We start from the raw sequence: 20,936 nt of genomic DNA on the forward strand, positions 1-20,936 counted from the left end.
ATCCTTTTCCTGTATTTTTCCCCGGTGGCAGTTGCCGTTTTACATGCACATAAAAACTACATGGTTGGTTACAAAGCTTTTGGGTGGACTAATAATCCCTCTGTCCCCTCCACCCCAGTTGTGCAACTTGTTGAGAAGCAAAGCAATTTAAGAACAGTTTATTTTTACTCAAGTTCAGCTGGGAAATAAAAACCTGAACTGCCAAGGGCAAACGCAAACGCTCTAGTTAAGAGAAGGGCAAATACTTGACTGGATATACAGCAGCAAAGCTGTGCATATTTCTACAGAACTAAACTAATTCACCCCAGCTAAGGATCCGGCCTCGCGAGAGCAGGCAGGCAGAAAAGCAGTAGATCCTCACTGAAGTGGGCAAGAGCTGCATTCATCTTGGAAGGGAGCAAAATAACTTTACCCATAAAGGGTAAGCTGTTATTAGTAACAAAATTCTTCACATTCTTTTCACAAAAAGACATTTCATATTGCAAGATGATATCCTAACAAACTAGCCTTAGATGGTTGAATTGAGTCTGCACCGTGCAATGCCCATGTATCACACATTCTCCTGATCAAGCAAAAATCAAAGTAGGACAAGTTGTCCAGTCCAGATTGGGTTATTTGGTCTAAAAATAAAGTTCATGAACACCAATTTTACGCTAGTATGAAACAACTCAGATCACAACAGCCAATTTCTTTTACTATAAAGCAGGCTTAGTACCTTCACATTACAATTTCCCAGCTCTTTCATTACAAGACCCTACTGTAATTGCTATGTACAACGTCAAGTTTAAACCACTTGGACTCAAGTGGTTTAAATTTCCAGACTCTTTCAGCCTCAGATTCATTTTTTTAGAGGGAAGAAGGGGCAAGCACCACAATCTTAGCTAAAGCAATTCAGCTATATCAAAGACTGAGGCTATGGAAAAAATGTTTTTGTTACTTAAAAAGTCACAAAAAATTTCAGCTGGTTTCTTCTTTGGAAAGGACTAGCATCCCCAAGCCTTGGAACTGGGATTTGGAAGTTTGGCAGGAGATGGTATTTATGTCAGTAAGATGCCTTTTGCCAACTTCCAAGAAAACATCCCAAATTTGGCTAACAACTATGGGCCTTTGAAGAATCTTAATTTTGCACACGCTCAGCAAACATTTTATAGAGTTTACAGCTGAAATTTAAGAAGAATCTGTCCTTATTGAGTATTCCCAACTTCTAGCCTTCAGTTCATGCACCATTCCCCGTGAGTAAAAGACCATGCTATGTCCCCTCACTGCTCCTGCCTGTGACCACCCATGCAGCACAGGGAAGGAAGCTGTTTGATTCAAATGCCAAGGGGACAGCTATTTAACAGCTCTGGAAGAGAATTTGGCAAAGCAGAAACCCAGCCTGGGGAGGAATGGCAGCAGTATCTGTTGTGTGATCGGCTGTTAATTTAGTGTTTAAAAGCATTTAGAATAACAAAACACATCAATAATAAAGAACATCAGGTTGTAAAGTTCAGGTGTAGGCAAATGCCTGATCTAAGGTTGCCTCTGCCTATATAACAGTTATTATCTTTAGTTCTCTGATGATATACTACTTTGCCCCAGGACCTGAACTTGCAGTGAATCGGGGTTGTGTAACAACAAGCGCAGGAGCTTTGCTTCCTTTGCTGCAGGACCAGAAAGGTCTGCATCAAACAAAACAGAGTGGGGGGGAGGAAACAGGACAAGTTCAACTTCAGGCATCTGAGTCTCAAACCAATCTTCATGCTAAATAAAACTCAAGAGAACTGTATGCTATTTCTGACTGTTTAATAAACAGTCTTTAATTTCTCATCTTCTGGTCTGGCTGACTGGAAGTTTCTAGGGTCAGTTTTACCATGCTGCTGAGCATCCCCAGCTGCACAGAAAGTCTACGACAAAAATAAGCCCACAGGTGTCTAAAACCAGGCAGTAGACCTGACCTTAGTCTTGCTGCACTTCAATTTCCCACATGCATGAGATAAATACAGATATTGTGAAAATAAATTCCTTCAAGATCAGGAAGCACTCTAGTACTAGAGGAGCAAGCAGCAGAGATGTTTATATGGAAATTCTGTTTTCAGAGAAGAGCTTGAATAGTGCAATATAGGCCACACACCGAAGATGAGGAGAAAACAAAATATTTAAAAGTTCTTCCTTCAGCGAGTGCTCAGTGAGGCAGAGGACATGTGTATGGAGACAATGGCATGCAACCATTTAGTTAAAGACCGGATCATCCCATATATGCATGTAAGAAAGCCAAATTAAGATTCCACAATCAGCTTTGTGATGTTCACTGACTTCTGAGTGTCAAATTTTCCAAGCATTATAATGTTTTTTCTCTATTTTTAATTTTGCTTTCATCCAAACAAAATTACCAGTTGCTCAACAAATGGAATAAAACAGTCCTTTAAGTTTTAATGATACTGGATGCTGAAAGCCAATAGAGAAATCTGGCCTCACCCTGAAAGAATACATTAGGCCTTCAAATATTCAGTTTACCACTAGCTTTTAAATTCAAAGCCCAAACCTGATCTGTGAAGGAAGACTCAAATTTTATAATGTCAATGACCAAGTCTTAGAGCTTTTCATTAGTAAAAGCAGTGCTCATTAGCAACTGTAAAGCTAATTCACTGTGATTTTTCTGATTCTGTTTCAGAGATATTTACAAAATAAAATTATTCATTAATTTTAGACTTGAACTCCATGTGAAAGTTGTAGATTTGGAAACAAGCTAAGGAAAAAAAAATTGGATTTTGTCATTTTGACTTGCAGCACCAGTGTTAAAAACCTCATCTACAAACTTCGCACATGTAAACTGTTTGCAGTGAGTATATTCTTATTTTAGGCTTTATAATATGAACTCAGTTGATGCTTCTAATTTTTTAAGTTATCCCTAACATAAACACTTGATCTCAGCCATTCCAAAGATATTCAGACCTTTGTAATACAAAGTACTGTATAAGGCAGAGGTAAAAGACTGTCCTGCATATCGCTCGCATTTACCATAGATTAAGCTTCCTGTATAACAGGAACCCTGAATGGTGGCTCAACTGATCAAATTAATCAGTAGATTGGAAAGAAAGAATAGGACTAAATTTGCAGCTCGAAGCTGAACCCTCTGTCATGACAAACTATTTGACAGGCACTGATCTAAATGCCTTGGGATTTGTATTTCAAAATTGAATAGCCATATGCTTACCATTGAAATGTGCCAAACGCATCTGTTCTTTAACAGTTTTTGAAGTTTGTTTACCAGTCATATTAATACACATTTAATAATTGCTTTAATACCCTCCTCCCTTACCCTTAAATACTAACAGCTCCAAAAGAGTTTTAAAAGTTCCCTGTGTAACCCGCGTCTGAACTTTTTATATATCCATGGACAATTCTGAAATGAAGTAATATGAGCAGCATAAATTAACCATGCATAAAGAGTCAGGATAAGCGTTGCCATCTATCAAGCAATCTGCAGCAGAAGGCTAAAGGTAAATGCACCTCCTTTTTGAACATTTTCCTTCTCCTCAGTGTTCCTCAGTTTTTCTTCTACACTCAGTCACCACAAGTGAGTTTCCTATCTTTCGGATAACAAGCTACCCCTCGGCTGACTTCATGCTGGAGCTGTTCCCGTGAGGAAGCAGTGCGAGTGCGGTGCAGCTAAGCTCGCACTTAGAGCGTACCCACCTCTGTCAGGCCAGTGTCAATCAACATTTTTACTCTTCTGGTAGGAAGCACCCCTTTTCAGTACCTCCACAAAGTTTTGGAAATAAACTAGTCCTTACACAATCTCGACAATTAACTATGCCTGCTTATCACACTGATTCAACAGCAGTCCCTTTAATCATTAAAGGTAGTAACAGACACAACACCCACCAAAGAATTAAATTAGCTTTTAAAAGGCTAACTTCTCTGTTTCTAGACAAGACGATACCTATGTAGACCACATTTTTACTTGAATAAAGCATACATTAAAATATCTACTCAGGAAAAGACAATTTAAGAAGAAAGGCTCTATTGCAAATGTGAATTTCCTGCTTTGTTCTATTTAAATGCAGAACAGAGTTGTTGCTTATTATATTGCCACTTTCAATGTTGCTTAATTTACATAAAAATTAACTAGGCTCTTCTTTTGCATGGATCAAGTATTCATGGTTAGCTATCTATGTATATTTAATATATTTCCATGTCATCATCCATTGCTAGATAATTAGGTTCCTGGAACTCTTACTGTGTTTCAAACGGTGAAACATAAGAAGATCTTATTTAACATTAAGTTTCCATTCAACAGATGAGTAGCAATTTCCCACTCATCTTCACCTCTTCTGTTTTGATACTTTTTTTTTCCTGATGTTTTACACTTAAAGGGGACGGAAATTTCAGTTACTGAAGAGACACCTCATAGGCATCCAGTTTAACCAAGTTAAATGAGTGAACACTGACAGCTAAATGATGACCTTCTCTCATCTCCTTTCTATTACCTTTTCTCAAAGTCATACTACCTATTATTCCAACATACTGACATACAAGACAGGTACACAGAGGAAGCCTCACTGAGATTTAAAATAAACACATTAATACCTACTTGAAACACTGGGATTTTAAACATTCTTGATATAAACATCATATCATTTTTTGTTTTGTGCTGCAACACATCCAACCACCTTTTCAATATGGTCAGTATAAAATTTTCTACCAACTTCAACAAATGAGGGATTCTGCCAGAGATCTGAAGGACAAAACAGACACTTAGTTATCTTAACCTAATCTTGCACTGAAATTCCTGCAAAGGAACTTCTACCTTGTGACAGAACCATTGCATTTTCAAAAAAACCTGTAAGATGTTTCTATTCTCACAGTACACTAAGACTGAGCAATACTGAAGTATTGCAATAGCTGGGTCACAGGTTTGATAAAAACTACTTTGCCATTTCCCTCTCTGTTAAGATACTTAAAGCAGTTTGCAGTTCCGGGATTAAGTTCCACTCACATCTGCTACTCTTGGACTAGATACTTTGGACCAAATTTCACCTCTGGTTAACAAGATGACTACCTGCTGTTTGTTTGCTAGTGGAGGCTTAATCATTCTTCCTTTCCAGACTTCATGTTACAGCCATTTATTTTCAAGCCCAGTCAAAAATTCAAACCTTACCCCAGGTCTCTGCACTCTGCCCAGCACACCATTCAAAGTTCTGGTACAGACCTTCCTGTCCCTCACCGAGCTGTACTCACACATCCTCTGGGAGATTTATTCAACATGGATCTGCCTTCAGATCTGATGGATATGATCATTCAAGCACATAACCCACTTGAAGCAAATTCCTTTGAGAGCGACCAGCTGGCCAGCTGTCATCCAGAACACAAGTTTGGCAGGGGGGACCTTATTATTCACAACTGTTTATAAAATGGAGAGCAGCAACCCAAAGCTGTCTCTACTGTGTAACCTCCACCAGCCTCTGTTGGTAAACAAAGGGAAACTACTGAATTCCACCTTACTTGTATTCCTGCTAATTGAATTTCACTCAAAATGTCATCTATGGGGTGTGTTATTTATACTGAACAAAAAAAGGAACCAAATATATCTCAGTAAATGTTAAATTGGAAATGTTACTATCACAGGCATCTGCCGTGTGGCAAGAAATCTGATCCATCATACACTGGATACAAATGCTGGGCAACTGCCAGGCATCAGGCACAACTAAGGCTGCCTTGGGTGGAGGTAGAGAGAGTAGAAGTCTCAGAGAGCCTGATGAAGGGTCCTTCTGATAAGTAACCGATGTGTGGTGACTCTGTTGAGGGAAGTTAGCAAAGCATCACATTTTTCATGCTTGAGGGAGGGACCTATCCAAATTACAGCTTCTTTCAAGAGGAGAACAAGCGTAATACACAGAAATGACTAGTTCTTAATTGCACCATAGTCAGTGCCAGACCAAGAATGTGGTGGTGAGTACACAAACAGTAGTAGAAAGAGGAAGTGTCCAAAAGACAGAAATAGGAAGGCTTGAGTTTTCTTAATTCCCTTGAACTTCAGAGTTGACAGTTTCCTCCCTCTGCTCTCAGATGAAGACAGAAACAAGGATGCAGCGCCATAAGAGAGAAGGAACATTAAAGAATTAACTGTCTTCTGCAGAACTGCTGAGGCTACTTATGCTACACTTTCAAGCCTATCAGAGGCACGGGCATCAGGACATGCAGAGGACAGAACTGCAGTAATTCAGTGAAGAAAGATTATATGAAAGTGTATTTGGAATGTTTAGTACAGGGAGGTGTAGGAAGAGATCCTTCAAAAAATCCTGATAGTATTTAAACGAGTATGTGGAAAGGACCAAGAATTTGGATGATCTTGAGCTGTCTGCACAGTAATTCACCTAAAAGATATTACTGGCTGATAAAGATGTAGCTTTAGCTACATATAGCTAGATCTAGCATCAGGCTAGAATCTAAGCACATAATTAAGGATGGGGTATATTGGCAAAGGCAGCAAATTCCAAAGTTGTTGTAGGCTGCCAGATGGCCATCTCCATTTAGCTGAATTGCATACTCTGTTTTGAAGACTGGACTAATTTGACCATTCTGACAAACACAAGTGCCCTGTGGTCTGTGGTGACAACAATTAGACAAAGGCATACTGCTTCCTTGTCTATCCATTCATCGTCATCAACTTGCATCTGATAGCTTCCATTTAATCTCTCTCAGCTCCAAGGTTTTACTGATAAGTATCAGTTCCTCTGGACTGGATTGCTTCAATCTCATTTTACCTTGATTGATAAACTAGAAGATTTGTGATCTTCATCTAAATTTGCCCACAAATATGCAAATATATTAGTTGCTGCTCTTTGGTTTTGACCACAAAGTAGACTATTATGGAAAAACAACAGAAAGAATAATTTATCTCATCCATGTCAGCATTTTGTTTCTCTTGTAACTTTAAGTAACTCCTTTGGTTTATTCCTATTTAACCAGTCTCCCTAGCGTATTTATCTGGTTCTGAACATTCTTTTGTATAATAAACACTGCTGAAAATAACATCTTACGAACTACTATAACAGCCTGAGAAAGACACTTTATCCCTCCACTATACTAAAAACAGTTTCTGATAATAGTCATATTTAGATACTCTCCAGAATTCACCAAACATTTTCGAATGAGAAATTTGCTTCCCCAAACCTGTTTTCCAATGAGTAAGAATATCTAGTTCTCGAAGTTCATTGTAATGCTAATGAAAACCTTTTTTCATACTGACTTAGTTGAAGGATATCCTGTCCTTCTGCTGCATTATTAATACCACCAAACCACTGGAAAACTAATTGCAAATGCCAATTCACTTAGCACTATCATTCGGTTCTAAAGAACTTTCCATTTTAGCTACAGTGTGTCCTAAGTAGCAGACAAAATGTATTTTATATGTAGTTCTCAGTAGTCTTTGTTTATTTTATAACAAAAGCCTAACCAGCATATTGCTCATGTTCTTATTTCTTTATAATTGGTTCCTTAGTGTGGTTATTTTTTTCAGAGAAGGATTTTTCTGAAGTGTCATACTTCTGGGAATAAAACTATGCTGGTGCTCCTTTTCAAGATAACTCTTGATTTTGGCCACACCAAATATACATAGCAAATTCCTGGGGGAGGAAAAGCAGCATGACATTTCTACTCCATAAAGCAGAAGTACCATTTACTAATGAAAGTCAAAGAAACATATAACTTAAAAACTAGAAAAACTTCCATGGGTTTTTGGTGGGTTTTGGGTTTTTTTTTTTCTTTGTTTGTTTGTTTTAAGAGAACAAAATTTGAGAACTAGAAGGTGCTTATTATGTAACCACATTTAAATATCGCATCTGATATGACTGTTTCCTAATGTGTGCTCTGGATTACTCAGACACAAAACATTATTATGTAAGATTTGGATTTGAGAATCTGCTGTGGGAGTATACATCTTCAAGCCTCTCATTTCTTTCATCTACCTCTACTAATTTTGTCCTTTCATATTTGCCACAACTCCTCTACTAAAATAATGAAAATATTTTAGGAATGTGTTTCTGGATAGGAAAATAATTTAAGAAAACCATTTTGAGATAACAGCTGTAAAATAGTTACTATAGAATTTTTAAAAATTAAGGCAATGTTTCTGGAGTTATAACCAGATACTCCCAAATTCCACCTTTCTCCTAGGAAGAAATCAGTTAATTTCCTTAGGTTCCCTCCCCTCAGACTCATCCAGAGAACGCTGTGGATTATGGAACTTGCTTTATTCCTTTGTAGCTTCTTGCACAGCAGGTCAACCTCAAAACCCTGTCGGTAAAAGCTCTCATTCTGACATTTTTTTTAACCCCCATTCTTTCACTTTAAACGAAAAAAAGCATGAAATACATTGTTAAAAGTTTGTCATTCTAAGCAAAGGAGATACCAGACTGGCAAAACACATTTTTCTCTCACTCAAAAGCATACACCACAAGAGGGCTGCATTCAATCTCACTTTCTGAAATTCCTATTTCTCAGCATTTAGTTAATCTAAATAACCAACGTTTTTCTCCTGTTTTACTTTGAAAAGATGCAGCACCTTATGAGGCCATTTGTCTTGTAGATCAAGAGAGAGCATCCGGATAGCGGATCCAGAACGTTTTCAAAGTGAGGGCCTCCTCTCGACCAGCTAAGAGGCAGCAATGGACCTCTAGCAAGAAGCCAGCGAAACTCATTCTGGACAACAATGCTACACTGGCTTGGGGATTCCCCAGAACATTTTGCAGACTAAGGGAACTCACTTTGCTCATAGCCTTGACTAGTTGAAACCCATGTTGGCTTCGTTACCACAATCTCTTCAGCTTGGGTATAAAACAGCCCTTGTCTGGCCACAGTGCTTTCAGTCAGCTCAGGAGTGGCAGAGTACAATCATTTTGCTTGTAAAAAATCATGGGGGATATAGCCTTACTACATAAATCCACAAAGGCTAAGTAAGATTTACTTTCTCTGACTGTATTAATGAGGTTTTAGAATACAATCCTCATCCTAGACAGTTTGCAAAGAAAGACAGAAATCAGCCACCAAAACTACTCTACATACACAGAGCTCTGTATGTACACAATATAACATACCTTACATGAGAAAACCCACCATTTAAGTCATAGGTTCATTATATTCTACCAGCATTTGGCTGTTCGGTTTTAATGAATTCTGTGCTGTCCACTGCTATCCAAACAAGACGACGTGAAAAAGAATATGCTGCTGGTTGATCACAACATGTGCCAGAACACAGAAAGGCACAAGACTGAAAGTCAAGAGAATTTATCCCTTCAAGGAGACGAATAATCCTTTGAAAATGTTCTCTCCTAATGCACAACACTGCTATTATAAATCAGAAATTATGTATATATTTTAACATTGAGTGCATGCTTACGTGCGTATCTCAGTGTGTAATGTCAGCTGAATTTGTTAGCACCACAGGTAGCATAAATCCTGATGAATCTCCACAGCCTCTCAGTATGGTTTGGAATGTATTATTAATGAGTTTATTAAATATTTGCAATGCTGTGGACATGCAGAGTGCACTATTTGAGACAGCTGCAGCTCAACTGCTACTTGCTTCAACAGTGCTAATATACCAGTGAGATGGTTGTTTCAAATGTACAAAACCAAAATACCTGCCTCAAAAAGACACAGTCCTAGCAAACAGTATGTGAAAAACAGGAAGGAAAGAAGGAGCCATGTAGCTGCTGAACGTGTGTTCCATTTAATTCTCTGATCCACGCTACAAGAGCAGCAAAGCAAAGGGGGGATAGATAAGGAAAGGGAGCTTTCAGATCTTTTGAAAATAATGCTTTTGGGCAAGTGAAGGCAGAAATAGTACTAGTTAAATCACAGTTGTGCTCCTGACAGGATGAACCTGGAGAGCACTTAAGCAAAGAATCCTTTTGTGGGATGATTTTTTCAAAAGCATCCAAGCAAATTCAAATAAACACTAATTCTTATAGTATTTTAAATGGGCCTTATGTCTCTAAGGTGTGCCCTCTGTGTGTTTGGCTTTTCAACATCAGTACCCATAGCAACTTCCAATGCAAACGTGCCATTGCTCACAAATTCCAAAGTCTCTGAAGCATTTTTTAAAACGTCTCCCTTTTTATTTATCGTGCATGCTACATTTTTCTCTTAATAGATGTCCTTACTGTCTGCGCGATGCCAGAAACCATCAGGACAGGCTGGCTCCTTCCAGAGCAGCACAGTGAAGGACCAGTGATCAGAACAATCCAGCCAGAAGGTTGCTCAGGTCCCCGCTTCTGGAACTGTTTTATAATCACCAAGAGCACTCAATTCTATTGTTATACTGCAAGATCAACAATGACTACCAACACAAACTAAACTACAGTTTTGTTAAGTCTAAATATAGATGACAGGCATTTCAGAGATGCTTAAGATATTATTAGCTTTTAACAGTATGAAATAGGATTAAGGAGACACACTATCATATTGATTGTATATTTAAAAACAGTTCTCCAATTCTTAACTGGTAGCTATTCCACAGAAAAATGAATTTATGGGAAAACATATTCAGACCTTACATCTGTAATATACTTCATTATAACAGTTAATTGTCATTGTGCACCACTTGACATTTCAACTGGCATGGCACATAGGCAGTAAAGGGAAACCCCTCCTATGTCTACCAATGTTTAGTGAGAACATTGAGAGCCAAGACCTTATTTCTTGCTCTCCAGAATCCTGCAGTTCAGGAAAAGGTTGACAAAATAAGTACTAAAGACAGCAATATTTCAGATTACATATAAAGTGATGAATGAGGTGAAGAGTTGAATTTATGCTGAAGTTTATGTTTTGATAAAAATCTATTTTAAAAAGCATTTACACTCTACTACAATTTTTCCCAAGCTCCTCTGCCCTCTTATGTTTTTCGTTTTTCAGTATCAGTACCATAGCAACATCCAGGACTCTTGTATGTGGCACTGCTCTAAGAATCTCTGGAGAAAATGACTGCCAAACTTAGGGATCTGAGTCAGCTTGGAAAAGTACGATGCCGGGCTAATTTTTGCATACCCTGAAAATAATGGCAGGGTATTGAGAGGAGGGGAAAGGGAGGAAGAGCTGAAGCTGTAACAACAGGAAGGAATGAAAAAAACAAAACTACTTAAGGTTTAATGATATATAAGCAGCAAATTTTGCAAGTAGAGGAGATTTAAAGTTTTATTACTATCTTACAGATTTGGGGGCTATATCTGAACAGCTGGGGGATTCCAACATTTCCAGTAACTGAAATGATACGCCATGGACCTTCTCCCCTGCCAGCAATTACTCATATAGAAAAGTGATATCAGGAATACACAAAAGATATTTGCAGCAACCTTAATGCAGCTGGAAATGAAAACAGCTAGCATCTGCAAAAAGTGGAAGAATGGTGAATCCATCAAATTATGACTGAGAATATCCTCTACAATGGGACTCTGATTTGGGATTAGTCTGTTCAGCCTATAGATGCTGCTATTTTTCTAATAAAACACATCAGGAAACATCATCTTCTAACTGAAACTAAAGTCGTATTTTGTCCCAGAAAAAGTATGTTTAGGGTCCTCTGACCTCAATTGCTTGAATCAATTATCTGTCTTACTAATAAACAGACCAGAGAAATGGGTATGCCGTCTAGAGCATGTGGTAAAGCCATGTGAAATAAGTAGATATCAATGCTATTCCTCTGCTTATTAGAATTAACTTCAACTTCAGCAATAATTAAATATGCTACCAATCCAACCAACCAAATCCAATCCAACCATTGGCTGACAAGAATGAGCAGTGAGTAATAAACTTGAACTTTACCCAAGGTTCACCTACTGTTTGTCCTGCAACCGTAAGTCTTTAGTAGCAATGACAAAGCTCAATAATCTGACACAAAACCCCAAATCCCTTTGACAATTCTTACAGTATTCAGTATATATCAAGCCTCTCACAAAGATGTAGTCAACAAGCCCACAAAGTGGACTCTGGTGTTTCGTGCAGGCTTAGGGAAGCACCAACAATATTGCAAGACCCTGTGCTAAACTTACTGTGCTGGTCTGAGTGACACTATAGTTAAAAGCAAAACAACTAATATTCCAATCAGATGAATGACCTATCAAAATGCACACCCAAAGAGATGCTGACCAAGTCTAGACCAGCAGATACACCTTGTTACACACACTCTCAGTCCACTGATTAACCAAAACCGGTAAAAAACTTGAAAAACCTTTTAAAGAAATATCTTGAAGAGAAGATAAACATTAGATTTAAAAAGAAAGAAAAAAAAAAAAACAAAACAGCGCAGGAACATCTTTCAGTTCTGAAGAAAAGAACTCTAGTTTTCACCAAGCAATCATCTTTCCTGACTTCATCTGTGGCCAAGCTTCATTTCTACATATGTGATCTGATGAGCTAACATAATTCCAGTCCTCCAGTTGAAGCAATTAAAAAAGTCCACATTCGCCAAACATTACCACATCGTTACCACAGATACTGTGTATTCTGAGTTAAGGGAAAACAGTGGAAACCTCTAATACCACTGTGGGGTAACTGCTGGCAAATAGTAACTTTTTTTATATGGTTACCACAGTGACTATTAGTAACCTGCAAGGAGGTAAACGGAAAATGATCCACTGCATAGTATATCTGCTTGTCACAAGCCATGACTCACATGTAAGAGTGTAAGGAGATTATTTCAGTAGATGGATCTTGGTAGGCTCAAGAACATAAAACCTGAAATATTTCCGATGAGTACCATAAATGCGTGGGTAACAAACAACAACATGTCAACCTGCAAACACTACAGGTAGTAGTGACTCTTACATGGATACACCATAAACCCTCCAGTGAAAGGCTGTGCTCCCTTCTCAAAAGCAGTGCAGGATGGAAAGGGGAAAGGATGAGGAGAGAAAAGAGTGGTTTGGAAAACCCAAATCCTTCCCAGGAGGACTGAAACAATGGACTGTTTGCCAGAGACGTGGGGCAAGTAGTGCAGCATACTGCTCCAGCAAGACATGAAAGAAGAGATAGTAACAGAAACTTCAACATGTCCCAAAGGCCAGAAATATCTTACAGAAAGCTGGTGCTCATTCTGAGGAGTATGTCAAAGCCAACACATGCAGATGTTTGCAAGATATGGTAATCATCAACAGTTAACATGATTCTGGAAAAAGTCAAGCTGCCCTTTTGCATGTTCCAGATTACAGAGACAACTGTCATCACAATAAAGCACAACAGCCTGCACCCGATTTTCTGCATTGCTGAATTTCACAGACATGCCTAGAAATGAAAGGCTTTTTTGAACAAGGTCTTTGTTAGGTTGGGTTTTTTTAAGCTAACTAATATGTTATGAATTTTCTACCAACACACAAAAGGCATAAAGAAGGCGTGCAAGCTTCAATTTACCTACCGATATTTCTATATCAAATGCTACGCTATTTGATGCACAGGATCCAATTCTCATAAAAGCACAAGTTCAATTATATCAACCAGTGAAGCTCTAATATTGCATCTTCAGCTAAAAGAATTGCTCAAAGCTCTTTCACAATAGGTCTGTAATTTCTGAGTATCACTCTACTTAGTAACATGACTCTGGGAGGCACATGTGCACAGAGGAAAAGAAGACAACACAAAAAACAAAACCCCACGCATCAGGAAGACAGAATTTCCTTGCACTGAGGAATGACAGTTTAGAGTTGCTGCTTAATCTCTGCAAATCTGACAGACATACAGGTGAAATTAGTTGACCAAGGACCTAAAGTTACTGCCCATGTGGCCACTTACATTTTCCTATTTCCAAACCAGAGTGGTTTTGGTTTATACATGCACCAAGCATCCAGCACAAACAGCTGCTCTGAGAGACAGCAGTGCTGGTCAGTGTGCAAACTCTGGCCTCGCCAAACCCACAGAAATTTCAGCAGTGGTCCAGCATATCATTCTGGGAGTCAGAAATCTGTTTAGTAACAAAAAGGGAGGATAGCTTCCATTAAAAACATTTTCTAACTCTTAATGTCATTTGATGTGGGTCCTTTCTACATCCTCTATCTTGAAGACAAATTGTGCATTAACCTGAAAACTGCTCAACTGCTGCTTATGTGGCTCAGTTTGACAACACAAAACCTCTGAAGGTAATTCAGCAGACACTTCTGTGATCAAGACCCACATGCTTCACCCAATATTTATGTGAAGAGGAAAGAAACTTTGTGTATCAAAATAAAAAGCAGTATATTTAATATGTACACCCATTTATACACCCCACCTACCAGAGCCTGAGAGCATTTCAGTCAAAAAACAGAGTTAGAGACCTGAATTTTACACCTGCATGAATTTGCCCTTAAAAAAAAACCCCAAATCTAACACACTTAGAAATTGGTATTACTTTGACCTACATTTGGAAGAACAAATTGCACGTACATTGCACTATACAGCATCACTGTATAGAGTAGAAGTACCATCTACACCAGAGGACAAGCTTCTGGCAGTATCATGGTGGCATACCTCACTGACATTTCATCCACTCATAAAAGCAGCCTTCTACCTGCCTTTCTGTCAAAATCAGAGTAAGTAGAAAGCTCTTGGAGTTAATATGCTCTGGCTACTTCAAGTTGGAAGGTCTTGTTAATGAACTACTAAATTGAGAGTCTCAACTTTAAACACCATTTACACAAATATGTCAAATTTGAACACCTTGGCTCATGTGATGATTGAAGGGCTCAAGACAGAATCATCTCCAAAGGACAGTCCATAAGCTCTTTAGGGCTTTACATAGGAGCTTACTATATTCTCCATGTGTAGCAAGGACATCCAGATGCCACTTACAAGGGCCTGCTACGTAACTCTGGCTACTTTACATCCCAGTGAAGGTGAACCAAATCATATGTGTCAGCTTTCAAGAACTGCTGATCACTGTCTCCTATTAACTGTCTTAGATATGTATTAATCTGCAAATCACTGTCTCCCTAGATTATTAGTTCAAAAGTGTCATATAAGCACATTGTACCATAACCCAAATAAACGGCATTAAGAGTTAAAGTACATAAATACACATACATGTATACTATAGCTCCCAGAAAAGCATACAGAGTCTACATAATAGTCAATAAATGTCACAGGATTAAAATATTTACATAGCTTTATATAGGTATCCTGGATTGAACGCCTATATACAATTTTCCTGCTCTAGCAATGAAACAGATTGGGATACTTGCATGCAACTACTGAAATGCTGTACAACTGTAAAACTCAGGTATAAACAGTAGAGGATACAGAGCGGTTTATAATTGTGTGTATATAAATACTTATTTTGGGGCAAAACTATCAATTTTGAACCAATCATGGAAACAGGATGAGAATCACAGTTTTACTCCATCAGTAAGCATATGCAATGAAGGCAAGCATGTTAAATTTGTATCTTTTTAATTTTAGGATGCTGCAGTTGGCAGCTGTTATCTGCAATATTTTTTTCAGTTGACTAATTATGAACCAGAAATAAAACTGAAGCTGAAATACTAGAATAAGGCAAATAATTCTGATGCTTCATCATACTGTAAAACCAGTAAAATATAACCCCCAAAATAGCAACATTCAGTCCAGTGTATCCAGATATTAAGTTGATGGATACAGAAGTGTCAAAAAGAGGTAAGTTAAAATTTAATGTTGGCAGAAATGATTGTCTGCAAAAGTATGAATAATATTCTAAAGATGCTTTAAAATCCAAGCTCTGTCTTAACACATACTACTTAGTCCTGAGAAAATACTTAAAAGCCACGAAAATTTTAAGAAAACATTTGTAAACAACTATTTTCTCTTGACAGACTATTTGGCTACAATTACAGATATTATGCCAAGATAATATATGTAATTCAATGAATCCAGACAACATTGAATCAAATCAACTAGTATTATTTTCCATCTCTTTGAAACTGAACATCCAAGCCATCTGAACTTTCAATGTCACTTGGCACTTCAGAAAAAACTTTATAAAACACAACCAGGCCTGAAAACCTATACTTAATTTCTGAGTAACTTCCTGACCCTTCACAGAAGGATCTCACAAACTAGATCTTCATATGCATTATATTAACCATAAATGTTTTTAATTAACATTGTTAAATGCATGCTTATATAAAAGTCTTATTTGAATTCCTGCACATTTCTGTCATTTTCTAAGTCCCACATTTTGTAAAAGGAGATGATTTGCTTTAATTCAATTCTGCCAAAAATGACCTCGTACATAACATATATTAAATGTTTCAGGCTTAAAAAAAAAGCCTAAATATGATTTTAGGAGATGGTTATAGAGAGGTATGTGATGATGAGTTTATAAAAAAAAAACCAAACCCTCATGACCAATCACCATTTTGGTGTCTAGAGTTAATTTTCTGTTGCTCATTCAGGTTCTGACTCTCCTCTTCCCAAAAATTGCTCATCTTTGCTCCCCAAAGAAATACAGCATAAAGCTCTAGTAATTTCTCACCAGGTGCTGACTGTAACCAGGATTCATAACAGTTAAAGTGAGACAAACGATATACTGGATCAAATGCATAGAATTAGAAAGAAGCAAATAAACTATTTCATCTTTCTTTGTTTTCCATCAATAGCGAACTAACCAGATGTGATAGTAGTCGGGATTGCAGAGTTCACTTTGGTCAACAAACGTTTGGTTTTCCACAGGGTAATTCCTCTGGCTGCCACAGTAAGTGATCAAAGTGATCAAATGTGCTTCAGCACTGAGAAAATGTGTAATTAATGAGCTCATACATTTTCTTTAAGTATTCTGAATAGACAAAGGCCAAAGTGTTTGCAGAAGCAACTTTAAAGCATGCTAGGAAAAAAGGCTAGTGCTATTTTGAGTAACATTCTTCATTAATCTTTACTGATGCATCTTACAAACCTGCTTTATCTGTTGCAGAGACTGTCACAATTGACTAGAAATTCAATAATCCTTCCCAAGAAGGATGATCTTCTTGCAGGGGTAAAAAAATGCGTATGTTTTGTTAATTTATGTTTAGCTTAAGTATATTTAATACTTTTACATCTTCATTAGTCCTGACTGAAATTTTTGTTCCTCTCTTACTTCCACATCTTCAGGTAACACTTTATACTGCATATTAGTTACCAAGCTGACCTTATCCAGCTACCATGCAGTCTTTCCCTCTTTGTGTTCTGATGTTTATACTGTTACTTTCTCTTACCATGCACAAACAATGACATTATATTAAACCATCCTACTAAAAATTATTACTGAGACAAAGGAACACACTTTTCCAAAAATTAAATTTATGTCTTCCTCTTGCTTAAAAAACCCAGCAACAACTTCAGTCCTTATTCTCTTGAGCATATTATTAATTATGCATCTAAAGCATGTTCATAGCTTGTGTTTACTCTTGGGTGATTTTAAGGTTTATATGAATGAGAAAACAGTAATGGGATAATTTACAAGTAAAATAATATTTTTACTGTCTTGGCACCTGAGGAAAGGAAAAAACAGTCAGCTTTTACCTGGGTTTCTGTTTAGAAGAGTCAGCTCAGGGGGTAAGAGCTATAACTCACGAAGAGCTCGAATGCAGAAAAAAAGGTAAGAGACTCAAAAGCCAGGGAGATATATTGCCTAAACAATATTTATTGCTTTTTTGGTGGATATTATACAGATTTTTTTTCTTCTTAGCTCCCATAATCTCAGCAATAATTTAGAAACCATCATAGCAGCATCTACGGGCCAAAGAGATCAAATAGTTGAAATAATGACTGGCGAGAAGGCAGATGGAGGAATTTGAGTGTTGGACATCACTGGCAAAAATCCATTCACATGGTTCAGAAATTTTTGCCACCTATGAAAAGCAAAGGACTGCTAAATGTCTGGATTATGCTGTCAGGGTGCAGCTAGAGCTTCCTCTAGGAAAAGACTCTCCTGCAGAGATACAAGGAACATTTTAATGGTTATTTTTTCCTGATTCTTCAATTTTCTATTCAGAAGGTTCACTAATAGTTATTTTTCTGTAATAGGTTAATTCTTTCATGCTACAGCTTGTGATGCATATTAATCAGGGTTCTTGCCAAATTAAATTAGTTTTTTCAACATTCAAAAAGCAGTTAAACTTCTAATGACATTTCCCCCCCTTTCTTCATCAACCTATTTTTGGAGCAAAATAACGTACTCAGGCCTGAAGTAAAGACACTTGAGCCTCAGGAATGGAAAACAGCCACGAGCCAAAATGTATTCACAGGAGAGCTATAGGGCAGTAAGGTTGTCATCTATGCACAAAAATACTTTCAAAGACGTAAACATGATGTTAAAACCTCCACTACTCCCTCCTGCATGTTTGTGCTTGCAGTATGAGCTGGTAAAAAGGAAACGTGTCTATTTTTATACTTATTGCTACTATTGTAGCATTAGGACAGGCCAGCAACAGGCAGGGATTCATGTTAACACAGTATCCTTAACAATCCTGGTTTTCTTTATTACTGCTAGATCAGAAATTAGAATTGTAAAAAAGGCATTCTAATAGTATAAATAATTCAAACCAGAGCTGCCCAATAAAGCTAGGTACTAACTGTGCCATCTGTAGCTGAAATTCTACCTGGATATCTATATTCTACAGATGAAAAAAAAAAATCCACCATATATATACGCAGATATATAATATACTGAACTGTTGTCAAGTCAAGCAACTACAGTTAGGTTGTCCATAAAAATAAAACATTTGAATACAAATAGTCTGTATTTGGCACACTTGCGAACAATTAAAAACCAATTCTTATATTAGTAAATCATAACTAAGTATTAAAATGTTAGTTGAACTACCTTCTCACACATAATTTACTATGTAATAGCATACAGTCATAATATAGCTTATATATTTCACACAATATTTGTCTGCCTTAAATAAAAGTAGGACTTAAAAGCATTTGAGAGTCTGGACAAAAAACCCAAAAATCTAGGAAAGTTTTTGCTTCTTCCCCAGCTTTGTACTGCATAAAATCAGTTAATCAGCCTCAAATCTTTTCCTTTTTATAACCCAATAACCTAGTTTGTGTAGATCTCATACAGCAATAGAAGAGAAAGGCATTTTTATGAATTTAGAAAACGACTGTATAACCACAAAGGTCATTTTTGCAGCAAATGAAGAATATTTTTTTTTTAAAGTTGATAATATTTCGGGTGGAAAACATTCCTTTAACTGAAAATTTATTCCAGGCTAGAAATACTATGCACTAGATTAATCTAGTGCTGAAAAGTTTTAAGTAAAACAGCTTTTAAAACTGCATATGTGGCAAATTTTTTTACTGCAGCAAATTGAGTAATAAACATTAAAGACAGATGAAAATCTAAGATGTCCACCACTGAATGTCCAATAAAAATAGGGTCAAATAGATACATGGTCTAGCTAGTATTGTCCAGCTGGACAAAATATCAGTGTTTATTACAGAATATCTGCTCAGTAGGAATTAGGCAAAATGCAAGCCAGCTCTGCTCCTAAAATCCAAGCAAGGATTCCAGCAAGGGGATAAAAAAAAAAATAAAAATAAAACCAAACAAAACCTACCAGGCCCTTATTCTTTTTAATAATCTCAAACTACCACTTCTAGCAGTCAGAATATCCAGCAAGTGTTAAAGATCTAGTATTGTGTTTCCTGAAGAACTGGCCTATAAATAAGTCACTTCATACCTACTGTAAATGTTCATTTTCTTCAACCATACATTCATATATCCTGCAAGCATTCACTCATCTCTATTTGCGTCACCACCACATCAGCATTATTTAATGGTTACACCGTTACAGCCTTAAATCTCAGCAAAATGCTCATTCCCAAAACAACACACAGACATCTCTATGTAACAACCAACCACATCTTTATACTCTGTTCCCCTGATAACAGGAACTTGATCTCTCTCCCCAGATTAATACAGTGATGGAAGACCATTTCTAGATAAAAAAGCAAGTATCACACATTCTCTTACCCACCACTCTGTCAAGCAGCACAACTCCTATTTTACACAGCTTCTCCAAGTCACCATCATCTGAGAAAGCTAGCAGCACTGGGCAGCTGACTTGCTACATCTACATGCCACTGTGCATGCCTCTTGTCCATTTAACACAGCAACTTGTTGTCTTAGCTCTCAGAAGCTTTTCAGAGAGGGCAGCGTTATATATGTCTGTATGTTCCATGTCAACCACTCAGTTGGGGTTAAGAACTGGTACTGACAATAAGGCTGAATGTCCTTGAGATCTTTTCCACTATTTTTCTGACATAAACTATTAAACAAGCTACAATATTTAAAAAAAAAAAAAAAAAAAAAATTTTCATCCACTGCATATCTTCTGATGATATCAGCATCTGCTACCAACTCTTTCAAATATCTCCATGTTACAATCATTTTAAGTAGGGTTGCAAACAAGGGCTTTTTCTGTGATGAGAATACATAAAGTTTTCTTTAAATTACTTCAAGCAGTTCTGTGAACATCAGCTTCTACAGCCTGGGTGAGATTCATTATCTTAAAGGAAAAAGAACATAAATACAGAGCAGGATTACCTTCCCTTAGACGCTCAACCACAAAAGTGAATCCAGTAGTTCGCGGATGTAAGACGTACTCATATTTTTGTAGTCCATTCTTTTCAGCGAATTCATTACTGCGGGCTTTGGTATTGGCTGAAGGAGAGAATAAAAAGCACAATTTTCTATTAGTGTGAATGTAGACCAAGAATTATATATGTACACCATATAATTATTATATGACAGAAACAGTACAACAGCAGTTCACACAGTATGAATGTGCAACAGTTTTTCAGATGGAGGCAGACTGCAAGTGTGCTTTCAGTTGCCTATAGTATGGTATCAGGGCGGCAATATGGATTGCAAGAAAAGCCTTTTTACCCTTTCATTTTAGGAAACAATCATAAATCTTCCACATTTATCAAATGCAATATTAAATCTATAAATTAAAATCTGT

The 20,936-nt window shown here is 37.3% G+C and overlaps 1 protein-coding gene across 3 annotated transcripts in view; it reads right to left on the bottom strand.

The window, feature by feature from the left end:
• The window catches only part of LCLAT1 (lysocardiolipin acyltransferase 1), a 119,310-nt gene that overhangs the window by 32,621 nt on the left and 65,753 nt on the right, over positions 1–20,936 (bottom strand). For all 3 annotated transcript variants that reach the window (XM_026845616.1, XM_026845613.1, XM_026845614.1), the window contains one exon: positions 20,519–20,635. In XM_026845616.1, the coding sequence (XP_026701417.1) occupies positions 20,519–20,635 (117 nt within the window). The remainder of the gene's footprint in view (positions 1–20,518; positions 20,636–20,936) is intronic.

This window comes from Athene cunicularia, assembly GCF_003259725.1.
Source record: "Athene cunicularia isolate RWA chromosome 3 unlocalized genomic scaffold, athCun1 chr3_part1, whole genome shotgun sequence".
Taxonomy (NCBI): Eukaryota; Metazoa; Chordata; class Aves; order Strigiformes; family Strigidae; genus Athene; species Athene cunicularia.